Source organism: Dermacentor silvarum, chromosome 4 (assembly GCF_013339745.2).
Source record: "Dermacentor silvarum isolate Dsil-2018 chromosome 4, BIME_Dsil_1.4, whole genome shotgun sequence".
NCBI classification, from domain to species: Eukaryota; Metazoa; Arthropoda; class Arachnida; order Ixodida; family Ixodidae; genus Dermacentor; species Dermacentor silvarum.
Genome location: NC_051157.2, coordinates 65,417,863 through 65,430,707, shown reverse-complemented (window position 1 = coordinate 65,430,707; position 12,845 = coordinate 65,417,863). Strand labels below are relative to the sequence as shown.

At 47.8% G+C, this 12,845-nt stretch overlaps 1 protein-coding gene across 3 annotated transcripts in view; it reads left to right on the top strand.

Moving 5' to 3' along the window:
- The window catches only part of LOC119450173 (PHD and RING finger domain-containing protein 1), a 52,249-nt gene that overhangs the window by 15,231 nt on the left and 24,173 nt on the right, over window positions 1-12,845 (top strand). For all 3 annotated transcript variants that reach the window (XM_049665681.1, XM_049665683.1, XM_049665682.1), the window contains exons 5-7: window positions 295-545; window positions 7,063-7,366; window positions 9,669-9,856. In XM_049665681.1, the coding sequence (XP_049521638.1) occupies window positions 295-545; window positions 7,063-7,366; window positions 9,669-9,856 (743 nt within the window). The remainder of the gene's footprint in view (window positions 1-294; window positions 546-7,062; window positions 7,367-9,668; window positions 9,857-12,845) is intronic.

Here is a 12,845-nt window from a genome sequence, read left to right as displayed (position 1 = left end):
TGCTGAAATACAGTGTTTTTCGGGAACATATTAGCCGGTAAAAAAGAAGCGTAACCATATTGGGTAATTTTTTGCGTTCTCAGTGGCAACGTTGGCATCGGGACATCATACGAAATTGGGTTGTATCAACAAGGTTCTACTGTGTTTTCGTGTCAGAAGCAACTTCACCGTGAGGTTTGACTGTATAATAATGTGTAATGACGTCTGCATGCCATCCCTCTAGAACGGTGCACTTTTGTGTCATTTGAGGGTTCCGATGGCTGCAGCTGCTCATTCGTGTGCGCTTTCTTCCAGAGCTGCTCTTGGAAGGTTGCCAGCAGCAGATGGTGGCCACAACATTGGAAGCAGCATCGGCCAAGAAGGCTGTCCATGCTGCTCTGCGCAAGGCAGCCGATGCTGCGGCCGAGGCTAGCGACAGCGACCTGAGCGACGCACAGGCAGAGCGATGCGCTGTTTGCCTCAACCGTTTCTTGGGACAGGAGGTGGGCACACCCGAGAGCTGTGACCACACCTTCTGCCTCGACTGCATACAAGAATGGGCCAAGGTGGGCATGGATGTCTGCATTCGCATTGTTTTTTTTTTTCCATTTGCTTGTTTCACATTAGTTTGGATGACAAAGCATTGTAGAGGGTGTGGATGTCAGTAAATCCTTATTTTGACTTGTCAGTTTGGAAAATCAAATAACTAGGACTCGCCGCCATTCACCATCTCCCTCCAAATGTGTGTTGCTCTGTGGCATTCAAATGGTATTTCGGTTCTACAGCAATTAATTCAAACAAGCCTCGGATCTTGGCAGCTGTAGAGCACTAGTAACAGGCATTGAAAAAATTATGCTAGAGACCAGTTTAAATGATGCAATGAAGAACACATTGCTATGTTCACAAGAACCATGGGAACGCTATGTGTATCCTTTCTGTATTTTGCACCATGTGTGTGTAGGTCTCACTTGCAGATAGCTTTAACCCTTTGAGGGTTTTTGCCATACATGTATGGCACTGCTGATCCGTTCCACACGGTTTTCGACGTACACTCGAACCTCATTATAACGAAGTGGGATATACCAAAATAATGAATATAACGAAGTACCATATTTTCCAGTCTATAAATTGCAGCGTTGTATAAAACAGCAGTTTTCTCGAGAAAAAAAATACGTTATGTAAGTCGCACCAGTGTATAAGATGCACCCGTTCATTTGGTAAGGGATTAAAAAAAAATTAAAGCGACGTTTCACTCCGTGAATGCGGGTCACGTGCAAGCTTATGGCGAAAAAAAAAAACGTATGTAAGTCGCACCAGTGTATAAAACGCACCTGTTCATTTGGTAAGCGATCTAAAAAAAATTAAAGCAACGTTTCACTGCGTGAATGCAGGACACGTGCAAGCATATGGGTGCCATATATTTCCACTCCAGGCACATTTCTGCCATCGTGGTTGCCGCTATGTTCCGTATAAAGTACAAGGGCACTAACATCGTCCCCCCACGCCGTATGCTATATGTGTGAGTGAAAGCGTGCGGCGGTGAGCCGAATCGCTCACAAGGGAGGAAGGGAGGGGTGAAGTGTGGAGCGGCTTGTACTCTGGTAGCAACTGCGTAGATTGCACAGCGTCGCGCGCCATATCTTGACAGCGATCTGCATATGCGACGACTTCAAGGTCAGTCGCCTTGCAGTTAGCCTGTCGTCACTTGCGTTGCTGCTCCGTCCTTCTCGCACGGCGCTCGGGAACTCGATCACAAAAAGAACCCGGCACCTCGATAGCACGCAGAGAACCTGTAGCAATTAAGTCAACCAGCGCGCTTCGTGTAGCCATAACATCGAATCCAATTATGACGGCAGTTTTTCCGGAGAAAAAAAAAACGTACATAAGTCCCACTCTTCTATAAGACGCACTGACGAAAAATTCAAAGAAAAAAACTGGTCTTATACACCAGAAAATATGATAAATGAAATTCCCCTTGAAATCCTCGTTTTAACGAAGTGACACTGTTCTTCCGATGGTTATAACAAACTAAATTGATCTCAGAAACCAAAAAATACCCGCCCGTTGCGTGCCAAGTGCATCACTTTCTGCGGGGTTCAGCACTTGTTCGCCGCGACAGTTCAAAACTCCTGCGCCCCGCGTCAAATACGTCGTTGAGCAACACTGGTCTTTCTCACTGCCGCGCGTAGCTGAGCACCTGCGCATAAGCCCTAACTCACTATCACACTTCTCCACTGACGTCCCTCTCTTGCGCGTGCCTGGCTGTGCCAGCCGCGCAGCATTGTGCAAGTTTAGTGTATTCACTTCTGCGCGCCGCGCAGGCAGGCGAAGCTGGGCGTGGCCTCCGAGATGTCCCTGGCGCAATCTTAGAGGGGGGGTCACACGCAAGCCTGTGCGAGTTGCACCATGCTACGCGCCGCAGTGCGAAAGATTAGTGCATTAACTTCTTTCTCTACGGCGCGCCACGCAAGCAGCCGCAGCTGGACCTGGCCTCGAAGACCTCCCAGGTGCAACCTCGCGGGTCAGGCCCAGGCCCTCGCTTCTTCCTCTACCTGCGGTGCGTCGCATTGGCATCAGTGCAATCTCGGAGGGCGCGGCGAAGTTCGCTTGCCTCCTCGATCACACTGCGGAGCACTGTGTTTTATGCCACGTGCTGCTGGACCGTGATGAGCCAAGTGGAAAGCGAACGTGAAAGACTGTCACAATGGAACAGAAGGCCGCTCTCTAAAGGCTGTCGTGTCAGGTGCTAAGTCGTGTGTTGCGCACTCCTAAGATTCTTTTGTTGTTTTATTCAAATTTCATCGCATGGCATGGCTGTGTAGCGGTCCAGACCGCAAGGCCGTCTTCTCATTTCCATGTTTACAATTGTGCACCCCCATTGGCCATATATTGCAGTAAGTGGTAATAATGGATATAACTAAGTACAGTAGAACCCCGCTGATACGTTTTACGTTTTTCACAGGACCGTTTAAAAAAAACGGAAGAGCCAGGAAACGCTAGAGCTGGGAAACAGGAAAAATTGAGAAATGGAGGGTAGTATTGAACTGTGCACAATTTTATTTTAATTCTTACGTGTGAAAAAAAAGTCGTCATTTCACCCGAAAGCCGAAGTATCGATTGCGATTGCAAATTACCATATTTTCGCGATTCTAAGCACCCCCCTCTATTTTCGCGAAAAAAAATTGGTAAAAAAGTTTGCATGCGAATCTATGCAGCTGCCTATTTGATAAGAAGAGCGCGTTTTCAAGGCCGCCAAGCGAGCTTGCTCACTGTCTTCGAGTCGGAGCGGTCAGAATCCCGAGGTGGCACGGCGTTCGCGGCGCGATCTCTCTGCAGAGGCGCGCAGACTCGTGATGCCCGCGCGTGACTCGTGACGCTCACACGCCGCGCATAGCCGGAGTCGTCGGAGTCTCGAGGTGGCACGGCATCTGCAGCGCGATCTCGTCGCACAGCCGGACTGCAGAGGTGCGTGGACTCATGACAACCGCTGACACCACGCTTAACAAGCATTGTGTCAGCGCTCACACGCAAACATGAACACATCACACTCTATAAGCGCGGACACACGCTGTCAACGCTGGCGTGAGGAAGCGCCGCTGCAGCAGTGAGCGAAGTGACCTTCGTGCTGTTGTCTATCGCTTCAACGCAAACTAAGCGCCAAGGACACACAGCACGCATAAAGCTACGAGCCGCCGACGCACCTACACTGCCTAGACTCTGCCCCCAACACAGATCGCTTTCAAGATACGGCCCGCACGCCGCCGCGGAGTCCGCAGTTGATGCTAGAGTACAACGTCACTCGCTATCCCTGCCTCCTTGCTCCCTCACCGGTGCCTCAAGCGCAACGGAAAAAGGCGCTCTCCCTCCCTGCTTTTCTTTCTTGCTTACGCAAGATTTAGACGTGGTTGTCAGCTCCCCTCGCACGCTTTCACTCGCACATACAGCATATGACGCGCGGCGACGACATTATCGCCCTTGGACTTTATACGAAAGATCTATGCGCCAAAACTAATTTTAGAGCCACAAGCGTCATAGACACCATCTTTAGATAGCAAGTATGGATCTCGAAGGCCGGAGACGGCCTTTGAGATCCGTACTTGCTATCTTTTGCTGACGGAAACCGAAAATATACGTCATAGGTGTCGCCTTCGGCACTTTGGACGGCCAATGCCATCGTCAAGCCACCAAGCCAAGCGACATGAAAAGTCAGAATGGCCGCTCGGGCCGGCGCAGGGTGGCAGTTCACAATGTGTGATGCGGGAATGCTCCCGCAGTTGCGACGCAACAGCGGGGTTACCAATGCATTGGGTTCTATGGGAGCTGGGCCGGGACTAGCCGAAAACGACGTAACAGCCGGGAAAATGCAGCACCCGGGAACGTAACAGCGGGGTTCTACTGTAACTGATATAACAAAGTAATTTCGGCTCCCCTTCAGCTTCGTTATAACGAGGTTCAAGTGTACATGTACGACGTGAATGTTATGTTTAGTGTTTTGCACGTATTCGACACCAATGGTTTTTGAGAGGTGTTGCCATCTCTATGGAGTCACCCAAGGTAATTTGAAGCTGTGTTTCTGCTTACCGGTGTGCATAACTTGTTTACTTTTGAGCACACGGTCAAGTGGTCGCGCACATGTCATCTGCTACCTCCAAGGCTTGCGTGGAGGAGATGCTGTCATTCTTTACAGCCGATCCCATCGCGTTTCCAGTAGTGCAGTGCAGCCAAAGTTCAGAGATACAAATCAGTTTTCATTTTCTTTGCCTTCAGTTGCAGTTCTCCTTTTGGTGGTTTGCATATTCCCGTACACTGGGGTGTGTGCAGTTGTGATTTCAGTATGGTCGCCTGCGGTGCCTCTTTTCGTGGCAACTGCTCAGACGGTTCTTCTTACAACTCACTTTTGATGCATTTCTTCTTGTGATCAAATGTGAACAGTAAATTCGGTGACAACAAATTCATAGCCATAAATTTTGTTACACTTTTCTTGATCTGTTGCAAGGTGTGGTCAATCAATAAAGTTCATTTCTCTCTCTTTTACTGTATAGTGCATTTGTGTGTATACTGTTGGTGCGAGTAAAGTGTTTTTCAGACAAAATATTGCTTGCAATAAATTTTTGCTGTATTCATGAGTTCTCAATCGTTTAATACTGGAATTTGCAATAAAAAGAAATATTGACCACAGGCACATGGTTTGTGTGAAAAAATTCCACCCCCAAAGGGGTATGTTAACGCAAAGTGATAAAACAACACAGGCGCAAAACAGACACGTCATTGTCTCTTAGTGTCTGTCTGGTATCCTACACTCTTAACGTGCCGTTATCAGAATGCAAGATCAGCTGGCCCAGCAGTTAGTCTTTCTGAAGTTGTTTTGGCTGCAAGGCATGCAGCGTGATAAATGCCGGAGACACCATTACTGCTGCAAGTAGAGGCTCTTGAGTGTGATCTGTAGGCTAATAATAAATTTGCTGACTACATTGCGATGGATGATTTCATTCTGGTTTGTTGTAGCCTAAGGTACCATTCGTCTATGGCCTGTCTTCGCTATGACCAGTGTCAATGGCAATGTAACTTGCTCACCAAAGCTAAAACTCCTGATTGTACACGTTTTCACATTTACAGTGGAACCTCGATGATACGATCACGGCTAATACGAATTTCCGGATGATACGAATTTTTCTGCGGTCCCGGCCGAGCCCCATTACTTTGCAACGTGCAAGAAAACGGTTGTTACAAATCGATTTTCGACCCGCGTCGGTTGATACGAATAAATGCCGCCCCACCGACGGCCACGAAAGAGAACAGCGCGCAGTCACGCGCTTTCTCCCTTTCTCTTTTGGTGCGGAGGCGCGGACGAGACGCCGGACAGCGCGGAGGCCGCGAATGGGCGCGAAGAGTTCGAAGTGGTGGCGCTTTTGTTGCTTTTGTGCTTTTCCTTCTTTTCCGCGTGCCATCGGGCGGAGTGGCTGCCGTGCTTCGGGCCGCGTTCTTTTTTGCGCCATTTTGCCTAGTCGCGGCAAGCTATGTCTACCGAGATACGATCTCAGCTGATTCGCGCGGCCGTACGCCGAGGCGCGGGAGCCTCCGTTGGCGCGTCTTCCGTCGGCTGCTTTATCGGTGCCGATGGCACAGGGCGATTGTAGGTTTCACTGCTGGAGTCACACGGTGCAAGATAACGCGGCACGTAATCCACAGTGCAAGGTTGCGCTCATTCAGTCGGGTGCGCCTCCGCTTCTCCCGCTAATTGCCGTATTTTTCTTGCCGTAGGAGCGCTTCCGTATTCCGAAGGCGTGCTTCGTCCAAAGTTTATTCGCCAACGAGCGACGATCCATCACTAACCTGGGAGTTCTCCGTAATCCGAATTCTGTGTGTCAAGTAAAGACGCCGGCGTGGTTTACGAAGCAGACAACTGCGGTTGCCATCTTGCCCCTGCCACAGCAGCAACCAATGGAGGCCCGCTTTTATCAGAGGGCCCGTGTGACTACCTATCGCAGACCCGCGCTTCTTTGGTCTTTGTGCGTTTGTTACAAGTTGGCGACGACGGACGAATTAAGAAGCGAAACGGCGAAACTTTGAGCTTTCGAACGATACCAAGATGGCGGCGCTCGGTGGCGGGAAATACGAGATATGGCTCCGTGTACTGCGGTGATTTTGCGCAATTTAAAGCTGTTTTCTCGCCCTGCGCACTGACGAATTAAACTTTTTCGGGCACTTTCAGTGCGTTTTCAGCCAAACCATTTTGATGCAGCGTAGATTAGGCGTTGCAGATACCCAACGCGTGGTTTTCAAAAATCGATTTTTCTCGGGATTTTCGCGATCTGATCCCTGCATCCCCCCTTAATTTAGCTAGTTTTAATTTTGTTTCGATGATACGAATTTCGGCTAATACGAATATTTTTCATGACCCCGTGAGATTTGTATCATCGAGATTCCACTGTATATTCATTTGTTCCAAATTCTTCGAAATTTGTAAATATTGTAATTTCAACTGAAGCTAACACCAAATATCAATATTTGATCAAATAATGTAACATATCAAACATTTGCGCAAGCCTAAATTCTTGTTCTGGGCCTGTTGCACATGCGCAGAACATGAACACATGCCCCGTGGACCGGTCTGTGTTTCGGCTCATCTTGGTGCGAAAGGGAGACCGAGTGGTCCACCAGATCTCGGTGCCAGTCCCTGGTGAGGGGGAAGCCCAGGAGCAGCAGGAAGAAGAGGACTTGACATACTGTGAAGTGTGTGGTCGGTGTGATCGCGAGGATCGGCTGCTTCTGTGTGATGCCTGTGACCTGGGGTACCACTGCGAGTGCCTGAGCCCCCCACTAGACTCTGTGCCCATAGAGGAGTGGTACTGCCCCGACTGTGCACCTGACCATGCCCCGCAGGAAGGTATGCCTTACACACATTATGTTGCACGTGTCAACACTTTCAGATCACTGTGTTAGGTCAGCTGACGTACCACGTGCGACCCTTTACTGTTACCTTTTGCACTTGCTCGGAAAAAATTGTAGGTTCCTCCATGCAGGAAACAGGCAGCAGTCAGTGTAGCCTCTAAGATTGTGCAGCCCTTTGAACCTTTCAGGCTAAGGAACAGTTAAACTTCAATATAATAAACGCACATAGTATAACAAATTATCCAATACAAAGAAGTAAATGTAAACGTTTCTTGCCAATATCAGCATGTAATGAATGCAGTAGAACTTCATTCATACATTTTGGTATAACACAAGAAAAAACGCAGTAACCAAGAATACGTGCGACCCGAAGTCACTGAAAAAATTGCCACGCTCAACTGTAATTGATATCTATATTGTAATGCAAAGGGTTTGAATTGTTGCAACACGAGACACCAACGTGGGCCTGTGGCATGAGATGCCAACGTGCGTCAAGCTAGTGGGGCACGAGTGGCCCGAGGTGCTTTCTTGTTTTCATATTGCACAATGTATTCAGCTGGCGATGGCAAACCAAAATGAAATCGACATGGTGGGTGACACCAGAATATGATGCTGCCAGAGCGAAACATTGCGCTGAGTTTGCACCGCCTGCAGCAGAGAATGGTGGCGCTTGTGGGTTATCGCCTAAAGGCGTGCAGTGCCACTTGCCAACGTCAACATGCCACAAGCACTGAAAAACATATAGGCGAAGATGCTTATCGCAATAGGATTGGTGGGCGGTAGCTGTGAATCCGACGACCAGTGAGAAAACTTAATGCTACCAAAGAGGAAACTGAGTGCACGCCTGCATTTTCATGTGACATGGGCGGGCGAGGACTGCAGCGAAGCTGCCATGCAGGCGCCTGCTACTCTGGAATGTGCATACCTTGCATCTTTTTGTTTTCACGTGCGATCTAGCAGCTGGATAACGTATCACAATTGCACTTTGGCAACATGTTAAACGTTAGTGCCGAAAGATCTCGTTTTCCGGGAACAGAATAACAAGGAGTGTGTGTGAATACAGAATAGTTGATTTCAAATCGAATATTAGAAAAGCTATCTCAAAATTTAATGCTTACAAATTTTGGCTATGAAAATGTGGTGGTGCAAAAGCTCTCCTAGCATTGCTATCAGTAACTTAAATACATAAGAATGAAGATATGCAGTGCAGTCTACTCTTAATAAAGGGAACACCAAATAAGTATGCCAGCACTGATTACAGCTCAGTTCTAGTATACGAAGGTCTGGAAAGTATTTTTTTTTTATCAATAGAAATTCTGTTGAATAGAATTAAGTGCTTTTTTTTTTTTCCTCTGAAAATAATGAATTAGTGACATTCTGTTGTACTGAATATCAATGAGGTTCTCAATATCAATGACATTCTCAGTAGTAGACAAGTGTTTTGCATCAATATTTTATTTGTTGCATAGAAAGTTTTGCTTTTCAGTTCCCTAAAATACAGAAGGGCTATCCCAACTCTACAGCAGGTGGGTTATAGGGGAGGCCAATCTATGTGACAGGCGAAAGTACCACGTATCGGCTGACTCAATCACAGCTCCGTACAAAGCCGGTGCCGACGGTTATAAGCACACACCGTCCGTGCTGTTTCATTGTCAGGTTAGGCGTGACTTGCCTCCGGTCAAAGATCCTAAAATCTGAAGGGTTGAAGGGTCACGGCAAATTCGCATGATGCTTATCGCCGTCTGAGCAAATGCATTCAGCCAGCCATGACACTTTCGTGCCTGCCGTGTAAATCCAAAACTAGTTTTGTGACGGGTTGCATGTTACATTTCTGCTTTGTTTAGGAGCTTTAATGTCATTCCTACATTGGTTTTCTGCTTTAGACACATGTGCCGTTGTCCTATTACAGTATTGTGTGAGAAAGCTGTAATTTTTTCACTGCTACAAAAAAAATGGGTATGTTGGGTAACATTTACGGTGCCGTCGCATTTATTTCTTTGTTAGTAGCAGTGGTGCATGTCAAAGGGACGCAACCTTATACTTGGCGATTAGTGTGAAGTTAATGCCTAGTTTCTGCCAGATACGTGTTAACGAGCTTTCACTGTACTTAACATTTCATTAAAATTTATGTCATGAATATATTTTATCCCATTCAGTAAAGCATTTCATTGTACGATTTCCATTGCATCCTATCTGCTGATTTTTCTACTGCTGCACCTAGATGGAAAATTCAGGTATCCAACACTCCTCCAAGGGCTGTGGTGTAACTTTTTGTGCCTTCTTGTCTCTTGTCACAGATGAGCCGCTGACTGATGATATGATGGAGGAGTTCAGAGAAATGCTGGCATCACGGTTTCGGCCCGGCCAAGTGGGTGGTCTCCGCCGAGCCATTGCCCGCACACGTGCCAGTGAAATTGTGCGCATTCGCATTCAGCGCCGTCGTGCAGCCATTGACGGGGAAACTGCATCCTCACCTGAACCCTGTGTGAGTAGTAGGGCTCGTACACCTCCTTGAAATCCTTGAATTTTGAAAAAAGAGATTTAAGGGACCTTACAGTTTCTTGAAGTCAAATGTGCTCCTTGAATTTCTTTAAAACTGGAGTTGTGGGTGATTCAAGGTAACAAAACTCTGCATCAGCACTATGCCAGGAGCGCTATCGGGAAACGATCTTAGATATTTTAAATATGTTGCTACTCGATTCAGTGTGGCGTGCCCACAGGCACCAAGAAAGGCTTGTTAATGCGATTAGCATTGTTTAGATACCCAACACATTTTCTGGTGCGTGAGGTATCCCGTTTTCCCACCAAACTGGGTCACTGTGTAGTCCATGGTCTAACGGGTCGGACATCGCGCTGCTGTGTTGAGAGAACCGGGTTCGAAACCAACCGTCGGACCAACTTTGGTCACTGGGTATGAACCTTTTTGACAACAACTTGGGTCACTTGATATGTGCTGCTCTTCAGTGTACATCTATGACACTGGTTTGGGTGATGGGGTATGTGGCACTGGGAAGGCACCGTTCTTCAATGACAAAAAAAAAGAATTCTTTAAAATTCTCTGGTGCTTGACAGAATTGAGCGTGCATCATATATATTAAGCAGGCAATAGTCGTACAGGCGCCACGCACAAATTTTGCAGTGGGGGCGGGTGGCTAGATAGCGCAGTGTGTCTAGTGGGAAGCGCGAGAGAGGAGCCCAGCCGCATACACGCCTCATATGTAACATTTTTGGTGTTGCCAATACAGTATGTCACTGCATTGCTTCAGGTCCAATTGCATTAATGTCGACACTGATTGTGAGGTTGGTTCTGCCGGAATTTTCAAAATTACCATCGCGATTGTGCGGCTAGACGATGCTGGATCAAGTGACCAAGCTGAACCACTATTCTTATTGTTTTGTTAACTGGCTCACACTGCAGCCATCCATTTTCGAATCCTAGATTCTAGAAATGCTTGGTGGAACCTAAGTTTCAGCAATTTGGCTTTAACACAACGAGTATCTTTGGATGAAGCCTGAGACTACTAACCATCATGCTGGAAGGTGATTGACATCACTGCCGTGGGAAAGTGAACCTTGAAAAACCACCTGAAGAAATGTCTAGCTCAGGGGTTCTCAACTACGTTCATCCCAGGGAACCCTGCTAAGCTCCATAAAGTGCCAAGGAACCCCCCCCCCCCGCCGAATTAACCGAATGTCGTATTATCGAGGGTATCAAGAAAACAAGCAAATGCTTCACTACGTCAACACGCTTTTATTTACTCAATGAATCGTCAAATCTTGTTTCTATTTAGCACAAGACCAGTGCGGAAGCTGAAATTCTCTTCATTGCATGACTGATTAGCGCTAGCAGCGGCGAAGGCCTCGCGACATCCTTCGCGGCGCGCGTTTTCATCTGAGACGCGCTTTGCACCAACGGGCGCACATCCCGATTATTTTTTCGCCACTCAGCTGCTCGCCAACAAATTGTCCGTCCATCGCGATGTAGCCGGTGCTTTTTATCTTCGACAGCTTTGCACTGAGTCAAAGCGAAACTACTGCTTGCCGCAACCGCTGCGGACGAAAGCGCGGCCGCTATCGACGCGATCATGGACGGCGACTTTACTGTTAAGGCAGGCGGCTGACACACACACCAAGGCAAAACGAAACTATAATTCGCTGCAAGAAGTGCGGACGAAACTGCGGTCGCTATCGACGCTGCCATGGGAGGCGACGACGCAGTTGTGAAGGCACGCAGCCGACGCGCGCATCGAGTGAAAACGAAACTACTATTTGCCGCAACCGCTGCGGACGAAACTGCGGTGGTTATCGACGCGATCAGAGATAGCGACTACGCACTTACGGAGGCACGCGGCTAGCCGCCAACACGGTGTTACGCGCGGCGATAAACGCAAGAATAAAGGCTTTAAAGGCACAATTAGGCACGAAGCGCTTCGGCGTTGCTGTCAGTCACGTGCCGCGTACGATTGTCGCTGAGGACCACGGCGATGCGGACTGCGCCGCTTCGTTTCGGTTGGTCGCTACGCCGTTATTGCTCTTCTGCGGCGCGTATTTGCGGTGCTCCGCGGATTTTTTTTTTTTTTTTTTTTTTTTTCCGCCAACGTATACGTCAGTGCGCACGCTATCGGCACCTACCCTATCTACAAATAGGAGAAAGGCGGCAAGCTACGGCCTCCGAGATTCAAGTGCGAAAGCTTAGGCGCGCTGCCCGTTCTCAGAGGTTGGGTGGCTAAAAGCTGCTTGCGTATTTATTGCGCAGTTCGCGCGTTGCTGTTACGCGCTGTGATGTGCTTTTTGACACTCGGACATGGGTAATGGAGGTTCTTTGGATCAAGCGCACCTCGTGTTCGCCGTTTTAGACACTTGTCGGGAGCGGGACCAGGAAAAATTTATCAGTGGCTCGCGGAACCCCGAGCAGGGGCCTGCGGAACCCGTAGGTTCCGCGGAACCCACTTTGAGAACCCATGGTCTAGCTCATGAGCTGCTTAGCTGCAAGAAATTACAGCTGAGAAGGAGATTTCACTTTTTTCCAGTGAATGCTTACAAATAAGGTTTGTCTCTCCCTCCTAGAATTTTGGCCTTTCACATCCTTGAAGTCCATGAATTGTCCTTGAATTTTGATTGGAATGTTCTGTACGAACCCTGGTGTAGTGTTTGACCCCATTTCTTGTTGGTCTTGTATTGTGAGTAGGGGTGTGTCAATACCGAATAGTAGATTTCGAATCGAATATCTAATTGAATCAAGAAATAAAATCCAAATATTCAATATCAGAAAATGTTACACAAAATTTAATGCTTACAAATTTTGGCCAACAAAATACGGTGCTGCGCATGCTGCGTAGTCTCCTAGCATTGCATAACAAGAATGTATAGCAGGCTATTAGTAATACCCCTGTCACACTGGACGTTTTATTTTAATTCGAACTGAATGTCATTAGCATCGAATGACATTATTCGGCTATTACACAGCGATACTT